The sequence below is a fragment of the Stylophora pistillata genome, chromosome 10 (genome assembly GCF_964205215.1).
Source record: "Stylophora pistillata chromosome 10, jaStyPist1.2, whole genome shotgun sequence".
NCBI classification, from domain to species: domain Eukaryota; kingdom Metazoa; phylum Cnidaria; class Anthozoa; order Scleractinia; family Pocilloporidae; genus Stylophora; species Stylophora pistillata.
In genome coordinates, this window is record NC_142528.1 from 27897068 (window position 1) to 27918652 (window position 21585).

The following is a 21585-nucleotide window of genomic DNA, read 5'->3' on the forward strand; positions in this document are numbered from 1 at the left end:
TTCAGCACTTGACAGAGGAGCGGGTACTTATACATGATCATGCGCTTTAAATAGAAACATACGAGAGACACGGTAAGGGACGAAAGGATAATAAAGCTTGGACCGTCTTCTGCCTTTGTCACTGGTACTTTCCTCTGTCTGCAAAAGATGCAACGAGTATTTGCCAGAAAGGTAAGGTTTGCTTTCAACGATGGCTGGTTGGAAGCAGAAAAAATAGTTTAAATTCGCTGGGTTTGAAGTTGACCAAACCGTGACCTATATTCCTGACTCTTGTGGACGATCGGCGATATCAACTCTGTTCTTGCATAAAAACGACTTGAAGCCGTTGGACTACAGATATTGTGTTTAAAGAAGTTTTGCTGTAGCACGTTAGATTTACACACACGCAATTTTTTTCGTTGAATTCTATCTCGTGATGTCAAAATACTGCAGACGAAATATGTAAAAGATTTAAAAACTTCCTTGTAGATTTAACAAGTGTTAATCTTTCTCCCTCTCAATGCGTGAAATGTGAACAGTTTATTCGTGGAATTATGTAGCTCAAACTCAGGGCAATATTTGATGCAAGTCCGTCATCGTTTTCTGAGGATAATTTCATCAGCCTCAGGTACCTTTACATCGAACATTCTCAAATTCTGGATCACACTACCATACCTGACCTCCCACAAATCCTTGCTACATCACAATCAGGTCTGCTTCAACAAAATGATTGAAACCAGGAGATCATTTGTTGTATTAGCTGAAGTCTTCATCTACCTTTTGAATGCATTTTGATGAAAAATTAGTTTTGGGTTGTTGTGTGAACTGAAAGAATTGCCATTTAGTACAAATCTTTCATGAAGAATCTTTTCTGGTATGCAGTCAGTCATGTCCAAGGTATTTTGGGATAATAAATATAAGGTGGAGTTTGACTGGGTCATTGTGTTTTATTCTCAGGCAAGACACAGGGACCTGACACAGTTCTACTCTAACTCCATTCAGGAATCTAAAGAGGAACATGTTAATGTCAAAAATGATCTTAGAACTTTTTATATTTTTTGTACATGTACACAACTAGTCCAACAAGATCTCTCACTGCCAACTGTAACACATCGCTTACAACCTACACAATAAGTCCTTCAAAGGCTCTAACTGCTAGACTGTAATGAATCACTTACAAATTCAAAGTTCACTGTTTAATTGAGCTGTCAGGGCAGCCTGGTAAATGTGAGTTAACATCATATAATGTACAGGGATCCCATATAATGTACAGGGATCCCATCCAAGGGAATTAACAATACTTCTAATCACTTCTTGATATAGAAACTGTTACAGGCTTTAGGATTGTGGGCTGGTCTGCGAGATACACCTATTTAGTTGTATATTGAAAGAGTCACAAAAAAAAGGAAAGTCAGAACTCAAGCTGAGTGACTTAGCAAGCCAAAGCTTATCCAAGTTTCTTTAGCTTGAAGCAGCAAGAAGCAGTACAACATGCCCTGGATGTGATACCAGTTTATTGCAAGTTACCCCCTTGCATTTGGTCAGCTTTCCCCAACATTTTCCTTGTACCCATTTATACCTGTGGATAGAGAGGCACTGTAAGAGATTGAATAGTGTCTTTCAAAATAACACAATAGATTGACTTAGCAACATCTCGAACCTGCAGCTCTTGACCCCAATTCTAGCTTGTTAACCATGAATCCACTGCATCTCCACCAGGTGTAGTGTAAACTGTTTCTCCCTATAGTAAGGTTAAGTCTGTTTGTGAGCCAAGTGGCCCATCAAACTGGCACTTAACCTCAGTTTCCGTAGCATGAAGCAAGTAGGAGTATTTCTGCTCCCCTCTAGATGGGATGCTAGTCCATTGCAAGGTTACCCCCCAGCATTAAATTTCCCAGTACCGATTTAAACACCTGGGTAAAGAGAGGCTCTGTTAGAGTAAAGTGTCTTGCCTAAGAACACAATACAATGTCTGTGGCCAGGTCTTGAACCTGGACCACTTGATCTGGAGTGAGTGTGCTAACCATGAGGCCACCGCACCTCCCACTCCCTTTAGTAGTATTTGACTTTTTACAGCTGTATCTCCTTACCTTCTGTAATCATTGTATGTTCATGTTCTAGCTTTTCAATTTTTTTCAGGCTGTGTTATCTGTCCGAACAGCTGTCTGTCATGGCAGACTCTTCTCAACATCATATGTGGCTTCTCAAAAGGTTAACTTCTTGTCTTTGTGTGGTAAAAGAATTACCTCATGTACATGAAGCAAATGTGAGCAGCTGTACAACTTGCATGACTTAGGCAGGAAATTTCAGAAATGTTTTCAAACTTTATTGGTAGTTTACCTCATAAGAATATTGTTTCAAAATTGACTTAACTCTCAGTCTAGAAGATAATAAAGTTGTTAACAAGGTTTTGATGATAATAAAGTTGTGAACAAGGCTTTGTTCTGCCACATTGTACTAATGTCATTTTCCTTCATTGCAGGTGCCCTTGAGTAAATTTGAGCCAGACTCGCATCTAAACTACCAACACTTAGAAGACAATATAAGAATAGTCCGTGATAGGTAAGCAATTGGAAATAAACCTATCTCTTTTACAGACAAGATATGAATCCTAATATTGAAACATTTTTTTCCTTGTCTTTTTAGGCTCAACAGGCCATTGACACTCTCTGAAAAAATCCTCTATTCCCATCTGGATGACCCAGCCAACCAGGTACAATTGATACATGTAAACTGAAAATGATTTTCCTGCAGGGTTTATCAGAAAGCCTTGACTTTACACCATATAGGGTCTCTCTGTTCTCTTCAGTGCACTCTATACTGTAACACCTTAGTACTCTAGTTATAAGAATGTTGGAGCACATGGACACAATATTTCAAGAAAAAATTGAGGCTTTTTGATTACAGATTTTATTTTTTTACCTGTTTATTTTTTTAATAGGATATAGAAAGAGGTGTATCATATTTGAAGTTGAGGCCTGACCGAGTTGCCATGCAGGATGCTACAGCTCAGGTATTTAATAGAAATTTTAAAAGTGTTGTTCTATATTCATTGGCAAGAATAATACTTACAAAAGATATGAAGGTGTAGTCTGATCGTCCGGGTGAGTGTAGTCCTGAGAAGGACTGTTGTCGGTGGCAGTGACTGACGTTTCGACAACCTGTGCGGAAGTCATCATCAGAGTCAAGTGAGTGATTGTTGTCAGTAGAATGTTCTTATTCCAGTTCGTGTGAAATGATCGGTTGGTTTTGCCGTGATGTTATTGGCTGTAAGACTCAAGTGACATAAGTCGTTCGTGATTGGTCTGTTTCGGTCTGTCGGTAAAGCTACGTTGTTCTTTTTCGGTCGTTTGTGATGTTTATGTCGTGAATGAGTCGTTTGTATGGGGCAGGTAGTTGTTGACATCTGTTTAGGGGAGTCTGTTCTAAGTTAGTAAACCAGCTTTCCAGAGTCAGTCGTTGAAAATAGTCAGTGCTGTAGGTTAGGCATTGCGCAGAGTCCCAGTCAATGTTGTGGTTGGTAAGTCGATGGTGTTCAGCAATGTGATTGCTGACATCACCTTTCCTCGTCGCCCGTCTGTGTTCAGTCAGTCTTGTTGTGAGGTTTCTGCCAGTCTCACCGATGTAGGAGGCTTGGCAGTCGGAACAATTGATCTTATAAATCGTTCCCTGTCTGTTCCTCGGTTCGTCTTTGTCTTTAACGTTGGTTAGTAACTGACGTAGTGTGGTGATGGGTTTGTGGGCGACGCGGATATTGAAGGGTAGTAAGATGCGCGAGATGTTTTCAGACATACCTTTTATGTACGGTATGGTTGCTGTAGTCGTAGGGGTTGCGGTGTCGTTTGTTTCGGTAGTGGTAGCGGGTCGGTGAGTGTTTCGTCGGATGAAGTCGTTGTTGTAGTTGTTCTTCGTAAAAACACGGTGAAGGTATTTGTTCTCGTCGGATAAGCTGTCTGTCGAGTCACATACTAGTTGTGTGCGTCTTGTTAGAGTTCTGATAGTTGTGGCTTTGTGTGATGTAGGGTTGTAGGATGACTCGTCTAGTAATCTGTCGGTGTGTGTCGGTTTCCTGTAAACTGTCGTTCGTAATGAGTTGTCGTTGTGGCTTACCAGGCAGTCTAGAAAAGGAAGTTTGCCATTTTCTTCGACTTCTCTGGTAAACTGTATGTCAGTGTTTTGTTCGTTAAGGTGGTTGTGGAATGCGTCAATTTCGTCGTGTTGAACGGCGGTGAATGTGTCGTCAACGTAACGTAACCAAAGCGGTATCGTTTGTCGGCAAGTCGAAAGGGCGCGTTCCTCGATGTTCTGCATCACAATTTCTGCTATAACAACAGAAACTGGAGACCCCATGGCAGTGCCGTGTAACTGTTTGTAGTGTTTACCGTTGTACTGAAAGTAAGTAGACGTTAGGCAAATGTTTAGCAAGTCCATGATGTCGTCTGTCGGTAGCGGTAGTGGTTCGGTAGATTTTCGGATTGCAGTCTCAGTGCATTGTAATGCTAATTGAAGTGGAATACTTGTGAACAGTGATTTCACATCAAATGACACTAGTTTGTAGTCGTCAGGTATCTGAACAGTCTTGGTAGCGTTAATGAAGTCTTCAGTGGATTGTAGTTTATGTCTGGATTTGTCGGTTAGCGGTTGTAGTATTGTCGTCAGGTACTTGGATAGTTGGTATGTGGGAGAGCCACAGAAAGAAACAATAGGTCGCATTGGGAAACCAGGTTTGTGTAGTTTCGGCAAACCGTAGAGTTTCGGTGGCTGTGGTACCGAGCACCTCAGTCGATAGTACCGTTGGTTGTCAAAGGCGTTCGTTTTCTTGAGTGTCAGTAGTTTACTGTTGAGTTTACGTTGAAGGGCAGGAGTTGGGTCACGTTTGAGTTCTTCGTAGGTTCGTTTGTCGTTAACTAGTGCGTCCATTTTGTCGTGAAAGTCAGTTTTGTCCATAACAACAGTAACTCGTCCTTTGTCGGCTGGTAGGATAACTATGTTCTCATCGTTTCTCAGTCGTTTCAGTGCGCGTTGTTCGTCTTTAGTCAAGTTGCTGTCATGTAGTGACGTTGATTGTATAGTGGAGGCAATTCTGCTTCTGATGTTATCCATACAAACGACTCATTCACGACATAAACATCACAAACGACCGAAAAAGAACAACCTAGCTTTACCGACAGACCGAAACAGACCAATCACGAACGACTTACGTCACTTGAGTCTTACAGCCAGTAACATCACGGCAAAACCAACCGATCATTTCACACGAACTGGAATAAGAACATTCTACTGACAACAATCACTCACTTGACTCTGATGATGACTTCCGCACAGGTTGTCGAAACGTCAGTCACTGCCACCGACAACAGTCCTTCTCAGGACTACACTCACCCGGACGATCAGACTACACCTTCACATGTTACCCCCGGGTTCAAACCATTTACTGCACTTACAAAAGATAGTTATCAATGTGAAAGAAAGATAAATCAACTAATCAAAGAAATTAGAAAATGCTGTAATTAAAGCCAATGTTATTAAAGCTAAATGTTTCTCAATTTAAACAAAAACATGCTTGCTTGTCCTTTTGAGAAGAACATTTCATTTATTATCCTTATGCCCATTGGTAATTTCATTTAACCTTACTGTAATTCAGTTTCTCCTAGTATTTAATAAATATAATGGTTTGTTTTATTCCAGATGGCTATGCTCCAGTTTATCTCTAGTGGACTTCCCAAGGTGGGTGGGGAGGGTCCAATTTCTGCAGTTAATCTGACTTAAGTCAAGTGGCATTACTTTTCCAGAGAGTAACTGTAGTAGCTCTGTCATTTTACACTGACGTGATATCTGTTAGGCATTGAAATTGGAGAAATATTGGGCTATAGGCAGAATTCTCTGGCTTGATTTCAATAACCTGAGCTGTTTATTCTCAGCGATGAAGAAAATTCTCTCATTATCTTACTAGGCTCTATTCCTGACACTACATTTGTTTATGAAAACCCTGGACAGGCCTCTTTATGCCAAATGTTTGAGTATGATTTCCTTGGTATTCAGTGAAAAGCTTCTGGTTGTAATTTGCATTTACTTCTCAATCCATTGCTTTTTTCTCTTTCTTTTGGCAGGTGGCTGTTCCAACAACCATTCACTGTGATCACTTAATAGAGGCAAAAGTAGGAGGTGAAGAGGATTTGAAAAAAGCAGTGGATGTCAACCAAGAGGTGTACAACTTCTTGGCAACAGCATCAGCCAAGTATGGTGTTGGCTTCTGGAAACCAGGCAGTGGAATTATCCATCAAATAGTTCTGGAAAATTATGGTTTTCCTGGAGTGCTGTTGATTGGCACTGATAGCCACACACCAAATGGAGGTTTTACAATATGACTATTTTGCCTTGTTTGTGTCTCATCCTTTTTAAGAGCTTTACGATTTAGATTTGTGTGATTTTATGTGCGAAGCTTCTCAGATGTTGCCTGGAGTATCTTGCTTGGTATCTGTTCAATTAAATTGACATTTTTTTTTTGTTTTTGTTTTTAATGATGTAAAACCTGAAATTTGCCTCCTGGAGAACCTATTTATTACTAGATATGGTATAAACATTCTGTGATTTTGCTTGTAATCTTTTGAGTAAGCTTTTATTTTTAAAGACAAGCAAAAACCAACGATAAAAACCGACGTTTCGGTGTCATCATGACGCCATTGTCAAGGAGGAATAAAAATTACAAAGTTTTATTTTTAAAGTTTGAATCGTAAAATCTGATCACCATGACATTATAATATTTGGAAGCCAACATTCCTGCAGTAGAAATGGTTTCAGTTTCTGTTTTCACATGTAATTTTTTTTTTTTTTTTTTTTTGGCTGAATGATTTTATCTAGTTACAAATTGTTACAAGTCTACTCGATTCATTCAGTACAGCCTTTTACAACCACTAAAACATATTTCCCTCTTCTGTGTTATATTATTCAGGTGGCCTAGGGGGTCTGTGTATTGGTGTAGGTGGAGCTGATGCTGTTGATGTCATGGCTGATTTGCCATGGGAACTTAAGTGCCCCAAGGTACATTGTATCACATTGTTTTTTTTCCCTATCATTTTATGCAGTGAAGTATTTTCAAATGCAGATATATATAGTTCAAGTTCAAGTAATTTCATAAGCAGAGCTTACATTGCAAGAATAAAGTATTTGAATGTGGCATCCTTGCAACTGTTGTTCTCAGATAATTGGGGTGTACATGTAATTGTCCATGGTGCAAACAAACTGAAAATTTGAAGGATACTGAGGACTGGAAGAGCACTTCATCTTAATTTCAGTGCTTATCAATGCTCTAAGCATTTATGTTTGGCTAATTCAGTGGACTTGATTATTTAGGTGATAGGAGTGAACTTGACTGGAGAACTCAAGGGTTGGACATCACCTAAAGGTAGCAGTCTCTTTTCAAAATCATTGAATGTTTGTAGATGCTATGCTTATCAGCCTTTGACCCTTTGAACTATAAGAGTGACCAGCATCTAATTTCTCTTTTCAGTAATACTGCAGAATCATTTGTTGAGATCATGAGAATGTGTGGTTCCAGAAAATATCCATACCCCCCACAGAAGACTTTTTGATTTGCACCCCCCCACCTCCCAGGATTTTCCGTTCCAGGGGATCTTTGATGACCCCCCCTCACACCAGGAGTTTACAGAAATTTAATCGGGGCTTCTTACCATCTTTGAAAATTCAAAGTTGTTTTTGTACTTATAAAAAGAGAAGTGAATACTAAGTTGGTTACGTAAATGTGGAAGAATTTTATTACAACACTGAAAACAATTCAGGCCTTATTCCGCTACTACATAAGTAGGGTTCATTATTGTGAGTATCACTTTCATGCAAGTTAACAATAGTTATCAAAATGTTCCTTCTGTAGATGATTAAAACAAGTTATAATCAAGTTGCTTTGTTATCTTACTGTAAACAAATAATTGGTACAAGAGAAGGAAGTTTATTACAATCTGTATTAATGTGTTGTAATTATTTTCCTGTTTGACAGACATCATCCTTAAAGTAGCTGGAATCTTGACGGTTAAAGGAGGAACTGGTGCAATTATTGAATATTTTGGACCTGGTGTGGATTCTATCTCTTGTACAGGTATGTTTCTTTAATTTTCCAGGCCATTACAAAAGGCTGTACTTTTAGAAAAATCATCAAACACCTGAAGGTTCTTGTTTTGGAACTCAGGGGTACACAGCTTGGACAAGTTTTTGCAATAGGAAAGATTTACAAGTGAACCCCTCCCAAAAATTTAGTTAATGTAAATCCCCTAAGCCCAATGTTCACTATCAGGATACAATAGGTTATGATGTACTGTATATATTTAAAATTGTTCTCATCATACATTTTTTCCTTTACCAAATTATAATTCCATGTTCAGTATTCTATTGATACCAACATGATAACATCAAGCAATTAATCACCATAATCAATTTTAAATGACAAACTAAAATCACAGTACCTGAATAAATTTCTCATACTTAATGACATGGAGTGTTATTTTGGATTTTTATTTTGTTTTGTTTTTATTTTTTGGGGGGTGGGGGTGGGGGGTTAATAAATCTCTACCTCCAAAGAGGGAGGGTGGCTTATTAGAGGGGGGGCTTGATAGAGGAGTTGTGGTACCTCTATCACTCAAGCTCCTCTAGAGCACAATCCCAACTGCACATTAACTGATGCAATACCATACAATTCTTATAAAGTAAAAAGTCAGTGTAATCTTTGATATGGAATAAACCACTTTGACCACTCTGCTTGACAAGGACCACTTAACCAGCTAACTCACCTCATGTAAGGTGGATATCTGGGGTGTCCAGGGGTTTGTACTGTTTTCAGGCATGTCCTAGATAGAATACCACCCATGCCTTGTAAATCCAGCAACCTAGTCATTGAGCCCTTATTTCGGGAGCTTGTCAACTACATGTGAGTTGAATAAGTGGCAGGAAGAAAAGTGGTGTGGTAGGCAGTGATGACATGGAGAGGAGAGAAGAATGGTTAAAAAAAATATGAAAAGATGTAATAAGAGGGGAGAGATAAAGTGAAGCTTTTAGATTTCAAAACTAGCAGCTTTGGTAACTTCAAGCTAGCTTTGATACTTCCTTACACTGGATGCATTTTCTAATCAGGAATGGGAACAATTTGTAACATGGGTGCAGAAATTGGTGCCACAACATCAGTATTTCCATACAATCACCGTATGGAGTCATACCTGAAGGCAACTGGAAGATCAGCAATAGCTGACCTTGCCAACAAGCATGCTGAATTTTTAAAATCTGACGGTGGGGCAGACTATGATCAAGTTGTGGAGATAAATCTCAGTGAAGTGAGTTGTTGCTTTCTACTTTCCTGCGCTAATTATTGAGAATTGTGCTGTACTCTTTGAATCAACTCAAATATCATTAACTGTGTACCACAATTATGACAGCAGTTTATCACACATGTTTTACCATTAGTGCATGTATTTTTGTATTTATTTTAGCTTGAACCACATGTGAATGGTCCCTATACACCTGACTTGGCTCATCCCATTTCCAAACTGGGGTCAACAGCAAAACAGAGTGGCTGGCCCATGGACATCAGAGTTGGTAAGTTACAACTAACTTCCTCTCCTTCCCTCTATTCATTGTACTTTTCAATCACATTAATTTTTCAAAAGGAATACAAATTTTAAATCTTTGCTTTAAGGATTCTTTTCTAATTTTGGGAAAAAATAATGGAGGTAGTGTCTTTTTAATGTTAGGTCTGATTGGAAGTTGCACCAACAGTAGTTATGAAGATATGACAAGAGCTGCTAGTATTGCAAAACAAGCTCTTAAACATGGACTGAAGTCCAGGTATGAGCCCTTTTAATGTGTTTTTTCAATTTACCTCATTTTGTTTTCACATTATGAGAGTTTTTAAAATGTATGGTCAATTCATTTCTCTCAATTCTTAGGTCATTGTTTACTGTCACACCGGGATCAGAACAAATTCGTGCTACCATTGAACGAGATGGAATTGTGAGTCATGCTTATTACTGTTTTAATTCATTTTTGCATCTTTTGGTATTTCTAACAATAGTAGTTCAAATCAGATACTGTCTATCCATCTTCCTAATAACTGTGCTCCAATTTTATTTAGAACTTGTGCACTGAATGTGAATTTTTATTCTCTTTAAATAATATAATTTAATCAGGCAGAGACACTGAGAGAGTTTGGAGGGACAGTGTTGGCGAATGCATGTGGACCTTGCATTGGACAGTGGAATAGGTATGATGACAGTTCTAATATGAAATGAAATGAAATGAAAAACTTTATTTATGTGTCAAATCAATCTAGCCGAGGGTAAGAAACCCTATACTACTAGGGGACACCTAAACTCAATACAACAAGTTAAAATTCAACTAATTTAACTATTTACAATAGATAAAATTAAAATATGTCATTAACGTTCAGAACTAAAAGTTTAAACTACCTTATTTAATACTCATTATTAAATCAAATAAACACATAGAGTGTTCCCTGAGCTAGCTAATTGTTCATGTGCTACATAAAACACAGTTCTCACAATCGTATTCTAATTTAGATGAAAGGTTAGTTAAACAGATCTGTTTTTTAAAAGATTGTAGAGAAGGTGAGGTTTTTATGTTAGTTGAAAGTCGATTCCACCACAAAGGGCCAATATATCTTAGGGAATGTTTTCCATATTAAATCTAGGAATGTGGAAATCTGCACCTCTGAGGTTGTAAGTGGAACTTTTCAATGAAAACAAATTGTTGACAGTCGGTGGGCACAGATTATATATATATATATATTCCCTTAGCTCCGGTTGGAGCATAGGCCATTAACCACTTCCGTCCTCCATCGGGTTCTGTCCTGGGCAAATCTTCCTAAAGTGGCCCAAGTGTGGCCCCAGTTTCTCATTTGGGACTCTACACCTCTTCTCCAGGAGTTCCTGGGACGACCCCTCTTTCTCTTGCCCTGAGGGTTCCAACGTAGTGCCTGCCGGGTGATGTTGTTAGCCGGTTTCCTTAGGATGTGACCTATCCATCTCCACTTTTTTTTTGAGATCTGAGTTATGATTGGTTCCTCGCCTGCTAATTCCCACAGCATCTCGTTCGTTACCCTGTCAGTCCAACTGATTTTTAAAATTCGCCTAAGGCACTTATTGACGAAGGTCTGCAATTTCTGGGACGTTTGGTTAGTTGTTCTCCACGTTTCAGAGCCATAGAGGAGGACTGCTTTGACATTGGTGTTAAAAATTCTAAATTTGGTTCTCCATGAGATGACATGGGAGGACCACACTTTCCTCAGCATATTGAAAGCTACTCTGGCTTTGTTTATCCTGACCTTGATATCTTCATCGGAACCTCCGTCAATGCTGACTACACTGCCTAGGTAGACAAAAGATGTTACTTCCTCCAAGATGGTATCCCTCACTTTAACTGGTCTGTTGTTGGTGCAGTTGACCTTCATAACCTTGGTCTTACTCACATTCGGATGCAGGCCTAACTTGATGGAATTAGCTGTTAGCCGTGCTGTTTTGTCCTGCATTTGTTGGTTGTTACTTGACACCAGGGCGATATCATCAGCAAACTCTAGATCTTCAAGTTGCTCCAATAAGTTCCACTGGATCCCATTTCGCTGTTCTCTAGTTGTTTCCTTCATGATCCAGTCCATAGCAAGTAGAAACAAAAACGGTGCCATCAAACAACCCTGCTTGACCCCAGTGTTGACCGCGAAGCTATCTGACAATCCACTAGCATGAAGGACTCTGCAAGTCATCTTATCATAGGAATTTTTGATGATTCGAATGAATTTCCCTGGTATGCCATGGTGTCTCATAAGGCACCAAAGAACACTTCTATCGAGGCTATCAAAAGCCTTTTCAAAGTCGATGAAATTAACGTAAAGAGAAGTGTTCCATTCAATTGACTGCTCAATGATTATCCTAAGTGTGGCTATTTGGTCGATACAGGAATGGTCCTTCCTGAAGCCAGCCTGCTGATCTCTTAGTGTAGCATCCACAGCCCCCTGAAGACGAAGCAAGATAATTCTGTTCAGCACCTTGCCTGCCGTTGACATCAAGGATATACCTCTGTAATTCTTGCACTCCCGGCGGTCACCTTTCTTTGGCAGTTTTACAATGTAGCTCTCGTTCCAGTCCTGGGGCATCTCCTCCTCTTCCCATATCTTTCCAAGCAAGCCATAGAGGATATCTGCTGATAGGTCGGGGTCAGCTTTCAGGGACTCTGGAGGTATGTTATCTGGGCCAGCTGCTTTCCCTGACTTAAGCATCTTGATAGAGCGCACAATCTCTAATTTGGATGGCTTCCCGCAGTTCACATTCAGCTCAGCTGAAGCCTCCGGTATTATTGGAAGTTCTGGCGGGGGAGGACGATTGAGGAGATCATTGAAGTATTGTGCCCACCGCTTAAGCTGCTCATCTTCCCTAGTCAAGATATTACCTTCTTTGTCCTTTACTTGGCTGCTAGTCTGTTGAAATTTACCCGCCAACTTCCTGGTGGTATCATAGAGGTCCCTCATATTGCCATGTGCTGCAGCCTCTTCTGCCTTCGTCGCTAGGGTATCATAATATTCCCTTTTATCTTGTTTGATCTTACGCTTTACTTCACTGTTTGCTGCCTCATACCTCTTGTGTGCCTCTGCCTTTTCTCTCCTTGTCCTGCTTCTGTTGTACTCTTCCTTCAGATGTTTTCTTTTGCTGATAGACCCCATGGTTCCTGGTGTAATCCATTCCTTGTGCTCAGCTGTCTTAGTCCCTAATACTTCTACACATGTTCTGTTAATACTCTCTTTGATGTCACTCCATTCATCCTCTATATTCAGATCTTGTAGGGGCTGAAATCTGTTAGACAACGACAACCGGAAGCTCTGTACTGTATCACTATCCATGAGGTAGTGCACATTGTACTTTATCCTTGGATTTCGTGGTTGATAGTTACGCTTCAGCTTTAATCTGACTCTGGCAACTAGGAGGTGATGGTCTGATGCAGCGTCTGCACCTCTCTTGACGCGTGTATCCAATAAAGATCGCCTGAACTTCTGTGAGATGCATATATGGTCTATTTGATTTTCTGTTACGTGGTCAGGCGATACCCATGTTGCCTTGTGTGCTGTTTTGTGCGGGAACAAGCTTCCTCCGATGACAAGGTTGCAGTCTGCGCAGAAGTCTGCGAAACGTTCACCATTTTCATTTATTGTCCCCAGACCATGTTTACCCATAATCTGCTCGTATCCTCTGTTATTCTCTCCTATCTTTGCGTTAAAGTCACCCATTATCATTACAAGATCTCTTTCCTTCGCTTTGTCATCTATTTCAGTAAGCACACCATAGAAATCATCCTTGTCCTCCTTAGTTGAATCATTTGTTGGAGCATAGCACTGGATAATATGTGCGGTTATCTTCTTATGTTTGGTCCTGAACCTGGCAGTGATAATTCTAGAATTTATAGGTTCCCATGAGATCATGGCTCTACGAGATTCTGATGTTAACATGAATGCGACACCCTCAGTGTGTGGTGCTCCGTCGTCCTGATGGCCTGAATATATGATAGTTGTGCCATCTGCCAGTTTCATCTCTCCTGATGAGGTCCAGCGTGTTTCGCTCAGTCCGAGGATTGATAACTTGTACCTCTTCATCTCATGCGCTATGATGGTAGCACGGCCTGGTTGGAACATAGTTCTCACGTTCCACGTGCCTAATAGGGATGCTGACTTAGGAGAAAGAAGAGCAATCGGCTGTGTAGGATCCTGACGGCTTTCCCTACGCTGCGTCATATGCTGTCTGTGTGACGACCCCCTATTCCCCAAGTCGATGGTTAAGTTAAAATTGATCAATGATTCTGTAATCCGTTACATCCACTGCACGGGGGATTAGCCTATGCAGCTTCACCAGAACCCTGTTAGCCAGCATTACCTGTTTCCACCTCTCACGACGAGGACGTAGGGTTGGACTTTGAGAGGCTTTGAGGACTTTGAAATCTGCACCTCTGAGGTTGTAAGTGGAACTTTTCAATGAAAACAAATTGTTGACAGTCGGTGGGCACAGATTATGCCTCACTTTAAACATCAGACAAGCTATATCCTGTAGCCTTCTTTCCTAACGAGATTTTAAATTAGCCTTCTCAAGTAATTGCTCATGTGTAGATTTACTATCTCTGATTTACTATCTCTGATTTTACTATCTCTGATTTTACTATCTCTGATTTATTATCTCTGATTTACTATCTAATTCTGCACACAAGAAGTGTAGGCTGTAGGGACATACTGATCTTACTCAATTAAATGCTGCATTCTAAGCTGCTCCCAATTAGCCTTTCAACTCCCAAGATCTGATCGTTAATTCTCCCTCTTGCTACCTTTTTCCTTTTAAATTTGTCATGAGAATTTGGTGGTAGATCAAGATTACAACTTTGGATATTCTCATTACCTGTTTGCTGGATAATGTATGGATATTATAGGGAGAAGTTACACGTTGATCACTTGTGGGAGTTTAAGGGTGAAACACTGCAGATGGAAGCAAAATTACCAATAACTGCTGCCCTCCAATAAATGGGTTTACCCAATCAGAAGATCGCAGTGTACATTGTAGGATAAGAAGGAAATATAATGCTAACTAAAGAACAACTCAGCGATCTACAAAATTAAGAAGATGAACTAAAAATTGTGTACTTAAAGTACGTAGGCAGAATATTACCAGATGCATACATTGTGTCGAAGTAACTAGTGCTATAATGACGATAATTTGTGTTTGTAGACAAGACGTCAAGAAAGGAGAAGCAAATACAATAGTGACATCTTACAACCGAAATTTCACGGGACGTAATGATGCAAACCCAGCGACTCATGCTTTTGTTACTTCACCAGAGGTGAGGAATACTCAGTTACAGCGTACAACAAAGCTATTTTAGCTATTTAATTTTTTTATTGTAGATAGATAGATAGATACTTTATTAGGCACAGAATCCATAAAGCTAAGTCACTTATTTACAATTAAGCTGTGCATCTAAAATATTAAAAACGTACACACACAAATATATATATATTAATACAATATCTGGAGGAGATGCTTTAGCTGGCTGTATAGTGCACAATACATAAAGTAGAGCGTAAATAGAAATAGTAAAATCAATAACGAAACAAAGTTTCCGTGACTCGTAGTTTCATGCTTTCGCAATCATCAGACGGTGATTGGCTGTTGTGTACAGAACTTGAAATATTTCTTTATTAATTTATCTCGTTGTTAACAGATGGTGACAGCAATGTCTATTGCTGGTGACTTGAGTTTTAACCCTGAAACTGACACTTTAACAGGCACAAACGGTGAGGCTTACATGTACTTGAGATTTATGTGAAGCAATTTGTTGCACAATGTATGAAAAAGATTAAATAAAGTCTACCAAGTAAAGCTGATTTAGTTCGTCATGTTTTGTTTTTCCAGGTGAATCGTTTAAACTTGAAAGTCCCTATGGTGATGAACTACCCAACAAGGTAATCATCTCTTCGAACTAGTAAAACAGCAGCATAGTGTTAACTTATTTTTCTGTTTCAGTACCAAAGGTTACTAGAATGAAGATATAGCCTCTAATGCTTAATCTTTTCAGAGATAGTGTGTGATAAGCGGCAATAGAAGACAGCTCGCCGAAAGAATAGAATATCCATGTTTCACTTTTTGCTTCTTAATATTTTACCTCAATGGAAAAAATTTCCTCCTTTCTACAAGAAGGAAGTCGACTGGCATTAGCATAAGTTTACCACCCTTAAGGTTACAGCTTTTACTAAAATGCTTGGTTTCCTCTTCAGGGTTTTGATCCTGGTGAGGATACATACCAGGTAATAGACTTTCGTTGTTGACTTAGATGCAATTATGGGTAACTAGAGTGAGTGTCGAAGGTAATCCGTGATTGTATTGCTTTTATGTTACCGTGCTTTGTCCAGAAAATTCGTGCCACCCTTTCAGCCAATCAGATGCAAAACCGAACGCGACTCAGTCTTCCGCGTTTTTTCTTGTTTCAGAGGAGTTTACTTGTTTTTACTTTGAGTTCTCACCTCCTAGAACTGTACGAGAAGCATGGTAGACAATAAAGAGAGTTCATATTTAGATCCTGGAATCTAGAAGGGAGAAAATGATCGAAAACTACTCCCTGTTTTTTCGCAGGCCCCTCCAGCTGATGGTTCATCTGTTACCGTAGACGTTGATCCTCAAAGGTGAGGCTTTTTCGAGACTGCCGACGACAAAAATTCGGATTCATTTTGGCTCATGAAAAGTCCGAAAACTCAAGTAGGTCTGTATTGTCTTCCCTCACAGCAAACGCCTTCAACTTCTATCTCCTTTTGACAAGTGGGACAAGAAAGACCTCGAAGACTTGACGATTTTGCTCAAGGTTGGTACATTTTATCGAACCCACTACGTTTTGTCGGATTGGAATTAGACTTCCCTGTTTTCCAGAAGTCTGTTGCGCGATTCTTACTAAAAAAAAATGGTGTAAATGCGTCGCGTGGAACTCTGGGAATGAGGCGCAAGAAATATAGGGGGCCACAAAACATCGCCAGAATTCAATTTGAGTTTTGCTGGTGTAATAGTAATATTTGCAGTTATGACACACTGCCCACTTACAAAGCCATTCAATGAGTTATGTGTTGATAAGGAGTTTTGCTTGTGATGATATTTACTACTTTTCGATTGATGTTTTGTTGTCAGGTGAAGGGCAAGTGTACAACAGACCACATCAGGTAAAGAAATATTAATTTAAGGGGTCTTTGTCAAAGTTCTCCCTGACTTTTGACTAAACGCGAGACTGCACGGAAACCAGGGTTCATAACTGGCCTTGTGGTGCATTTTGCTGAGAGCCAATTATTATCAACACGGAGCACTAAGACTTTAGCCCATATGTGACAACTTTGAAATGGAAAAAATACTGGTCCTTTAAAATAACTACGCTTCGAGCGCAAGTGAGGTACTCAACTTTTTCAGACGCTGCAACAATTCGCCTGATGAAGGGCTCCTGCTCGAAACGTCAGCTTGAAAAACTCTTTACGGTGGCCAATTTGCATGAACAAGTCAGTAAATAAAACCAAATTATCTTTCGGAATCCTCGCCGACGCAGCAACACAGTTTCTTTTAGGGACTTGCCCCCATTATTCATTTCCCAACTGAACGTTGTCTCTTGAATGGTGAACAAGACCGTCGTTAGAATCTTTCGATTAATTATTTTTTTCCGGTCGTCTATATTTTGGGTGTAGGTTTTATTTTCTCTGTAATTTAACTTGGTGGGCTCATGTCAATGTACTGCTCGGAAAACAAACTATGTGGAAACGCAGGAGCTTGTAAATAACAATAGAAGATAACACTTAAGCTGTTCGAGGTAAAAAGTTACCGAATGGGTTGGAAATATTACTAAGTGAATTAAAAGTCTTTTGGTATGATAAAGTGCCGCAGGTCCATGGCTCAAGTATAGAGGACACCTGGATAATATTTCAAACAACATGTTTATTGGGTAAGTACAGATAATAGAATGCAGCTACATCATGATAGACTACGAGCAGTCCTTCAATTTGGGATAAGTCCGTCGCGTGAGAAAAAAAAAAACAATGAAAAACTAAATGATGTTAGCGCTCCGCGAAGAGCTTTGGGAATGAGGCGCCTTCTTTTCGAACGCTTCACTTCCACAGTACCTGCTGCGCATACTCGTTATTTTTTTCCTTTTATTTATTTATTTATTTTTGTTTTTCACGGATTATTTCTTACTCGCACGACGGACTATCATAGCTAGAAAGAATGAGCATTGATTTTTTAAGTTTATCCTTTGGAATTTGGTCAATGCTCTCCATCCTTAACATATTTGTTTGGTTTTCGGTCTTGCTTAAGTTGTACCTTTTCATCTCGCGTTTTCTCACAGAGCCATCAACAGTGAGAATGACAAGGCTAACCATGTGAAGAATCTACTGACTGGAGAGTATGGAGCCGTGCCCGACACCGCAAGGGACTACAAGGTAAAAAATAGCCAAAAATGATACAATTTCCTTTTCTAATGTTGGAAGCGGAGAATACCAAACTGAACACGCAGAGGGCATTCATTCTTTCATTGTCTTTGAGTCGTAAAATTATTATGCTGGAGGGAGATCTTCAAAGTTTTTAGAAGATTCCCCAAAAAGTTGTAGAATGTCTTTGGGTGGTTGGATCTGGTTTTTTTCTTCACCCGTTACGTCTCAACTCGTGAATGATGATGATTTCCGAATGCATTGTCGTGTAAATGTAGTACTTTGCAAATACATGAGGGGTTGTTAAATTTGAAAAGTAAATATAGCCGGGCAATTGATCTCGCAACGGTCAACACCGGTTTCCCATCTATCGGAAAATCGGAAACGCGGCATTTTGTTTTTAGGCAGGGGACTGTAGACAGTGCCTGCTCAGTCTGCGCAGTCGCAGACTGGTTTGTATGCATGTGAATGCACAGCGTGAATCGCAGCGACAATAACCGTGGAGAACCGTGACTGGTTTGTCGTGACGATTAGTCACCAAGTGTATTCTGGCCTTTATATCTCTTTGTCCCCGTTCTGTAACGACTCTATAAACACTTTCTTTTGTAGTCCAAAGGAGTAAAATGGGTTGTAGTTGGAGATGAAAACTATGGTGAAGGAAGCAGCAGGGAACATGCTGCCCTGGAACCAAGGCATCTTGGCGGACGAGCCATTATAGTCAAAAGCTTTGCTCGTATCCACGGTGTGTAGTTGTGTGTTGTTGTTATGTTGTTAGTCTCAGGAGACTTAATCCATCACCGTGGTAACGTACAGACGCTTACCCTAATAGATCTATCTTGATGCGTCTTTGTATAGTATCCGTAAAGAAAATCAGCATTGGGCATATGTCCGGCCATTGGTATTTTATACCAAATGGTACAGGCAGAATCGTCTGAGCTTTAGCTCCCTACTGAAGCAATCGTTTCATTGTGCTAAGCAACTGATTCACGTTGTTCTCTTTCAGAAACAAATTTGAAGAAACAGGGTAAGATTTTTAAACTTCATCTTCAAACGACATTCAAATTAAAAGTGTTAAAAGTGTCCTTGCACTTCCTTGAGTACAAACAGAGAAAATAGGAGGGAAAATTGAAGACATGAAAAATAGAATTGATATCCGTGTCTTGCAAGCCGGTGTTATAAGTGTTTAAATTCCAAATGTGCTTCATTTGTGTCTGCTGGACTGGTAAAACCTTTTCCGGTTTATTAATCATTCTTTCTAGTAGACGTTCATCACATATAACTTAATTAAACTAGAGATGTACTCCCTTCTATCTAGTCAAATGTCAATTCCTACTTTCTTGTAGTCGGACTTATTCTAATTATTTACCGGTAGTTGCCATTCAACTTCTCTTTAGTAGTTACATTTGCTTCTTTTTGAAACGTGTTAAACAGAAAATCGTGATAGGTAGTTCCAAGAAATTTCACTCATTTTTAACCGCAATAATCTGTCCCTTCAAAACACAGTAATAGCAAGAGAATATCAGTTGATAGTCTCTTGGCAATAACCAATCGTAAAATTTTCGTGCTCTTCAGAATACAACAATCATTTGTAATGCAATGCGCGGAAAAGCAATAAAGAGCATTTAAGGCCTTTTTGTTGCACCATAGAGACGTTACTAACCTGTTGTCTACTATATATCCTTTTTTCCTGACAGGTTACACTACCTGACTCAGCTCTAACATCTCCCTTGTTTTTTGTTTTGTTTTTTTTTTTTTTTCATTTTTTATTTTTCTGGACAGGACTTCTCCCCTTGACGTTTGCAAATCCGTCAGATTATGACAAAGTTCAGCCTGATGACAAGATATCTTTGCTCGGTTTGAATGACCTTGCACCTGGCAAGGTAAATTAAGTAGATTACCTCTGTGCTTTTAGTTGTCTCCGATGAGCTTTTTTACCAACAACAGCGTTCCCTTTCATACCCAATAATTCTTATTCACGAGTGTTTGCTTACTAAAGTCACCTTTCCGACGGTTTTTCCTCACTTTGCTCTGGAGCAAATTTCTCGACATATCTATCATAGAACGAAAGCGTTTTGTCAATTTCAAACAATAGAAATGGTAAACGCTTTCTGGCGAGCTCTAGCCTTGAAAAAAAGCACTACATTTTATTTATCTTGTGCGCACGTGTCAAACGCGCAGTTAATGCAGCGAACTAAGGATGTACCCGGTAACGCAGATGAATGAAAACAACCTCATAAAGGAAATAAATCACGTTTTAACAGGTCACTTTGTGTAACGTTCAAAACTTCCCTTAAACCGAAGAAAAACTGAAAAAGAATTGGCTCGGTCTGGTTGAAAAAATGCACGAAAGTCGTATTGAACGAACATGGATAATTAAAGATAGAAAAGATTACCATGGGTTACAAATTGACCTACATATCTCCCCCTTTTTCTTACACTCTACAGCCTGTGAAGACTGTGCTGAAACACACGAATGGAAGTCAAGATGAGATCCTGTTGAATCACACCATGAATAAGTCACAGATTGAGTGGTTTCGAGCCGGCTCGGCACTCAATAGGATGGCCGAAGTGTCTGCGGCAAAGTAGGCTCCGGGGAAAATGCACTCCTGACTCACTAATCGTAAGATCATCAGCCTTGTTTTGCAGCGCTTTAGCGCGGAAATTATTGAATGCAGTGACTGAGAAAAAAAAGATCAAGATCCTTTAGCGAGAGTGATGTTAAAAAAATTTTAGTGTTGTTTTTGGTTTTCAATGTAAAGCCAAAATGTAGTCAAAATCTTGGCTATTTTTCTGAATGATGTATTTAATGGACATTTTTTTAAGCTCATTTGCTAGCTCGTCCTTAACAGAACTATCTCATTCCATTTAGAGATTGAAGACTGTTGATTAAAATCAGATATTAAAGAAAGAAACTTTTTGACGTTTGTCATGTTGTGCTTCTAATGTTCCTGAGGTTATTTGAATCTCTTTTGCGTTCTGTGATAGAATATACAGCCCCGATCTGGAATTCTCCCTTATGCAAGGATATGGTTTTGTTGGAAAAAGTCCAAGAGCTTCTCCTCTTTCCTTTGCCAAAACCCGGGTATGATAATCTATGAAGACCACTCGAAGGAGCTTAACTGGCCTACCTTGGTACCACTCAGACTGTACCCTTCCCTGTTCTGATACTACAAAATGGTATTTGTTAACCTTGTAATAATTTCGAGGCTGGCGTAAGTCAATTTATACGGTAAAACCTATTTTTTGCTCGGACACAGCCCAGTTTTGGCCGGACGTATACTCATGGCGTCTTGAATATCTCGTTAAATTCTCCCCCACCCCCTCCCGCCCTATTTACCCTTCCCTATAAAATGGTTATGTACATAAATCTTATTAACCAAGCGCGAGGGCCGCACTGGGAGAATATCGGTCCGAGGTCTTGACAGTGCGGACCGAGCGCAGCGAGGTGCATACAAAAAAGACCGAGGGCTGATATTCTTCCAGTGCGGTCCCGAGCAAGCTTGGTTAATAAGAGATTTATTATACGACTGAAGTTCAAAGGGACACAAGTGCGGTATTATTCGGAACCATTCGGGACAGTGCCCGGTCCAATACTGAGAGAATATTGA

General features: G+C 39.7%; 1 protein-coding gene across 1 annotated transcript; it reads left to right on the top strand.

The window, feature by feature from the left end:
* Nucleotides 1–12: 12 nt before the first annotated feature.
* Nucleotides 13–20901, top strand: LOC111343764 (aconitate hydratase, mitochondrial). Its single transcript, XM_088735284.1, has 28 exons — nt 13–171; nt 2119–2190; nt 2462–2541; nt 2626–2692; nt 2921–2992; nt 5668–5706; nt 6090–6333; nt 6932–7020; nt 7333–7384; nt 7994–8092; nt 9121–9317; nt 9474–9579; nt 9735–9828; nt 9930–9993; nt 10170–10243; nt 14754–14865; nt 15247–15319; nt 15438–15487; nt 15800–15829; nt 16155–16204; nt 16305–16380; nt 16698–16729; nt 17428–17493; nt 17896–17989; nt 18587–18719; nt 18981–19001; nt 19757–19857; nt 20423–20901. The coding sequence occupies exons 1-28, from the start codon at nt 148–150 to the stop codon at nt 20561–20563; spliced, it is 2352 nt and encodes a 783-aa protein (XP_088591410.1). The 5' UTR covers nt 13–147; the 3' UTR covers nt 20564–20901.
* The last annotated feature ends 684 nt before the right edge of the window (nt 20902–21585 follow it).

What these genes read in the sequence shown, in the direction of transcription:
- LOC111343764 (XM_088735284.1), top strand. Translation starts at nt 148, where the DNA reads ATGCAACGAGTATTTGCCAGAAAG. An exon ending in ATAAGAATAGTCCGTGATAG is followed by an intron (nt 2,542 to 2,625) that starts GTAAGCAATTGG and finishes TTGTCTTTTTAG; the next exon opens with GCTCAACAGGCCATTGACAC. An exon ending in TGTACAACAGACCACATCAG is followed by an intron (nt 16,730 to 17,427) that starts GTAAAGAAATAT and finishes GGTATGATAAAG; the next exon opens with TGCCGCAGGTCCATGGCTCA.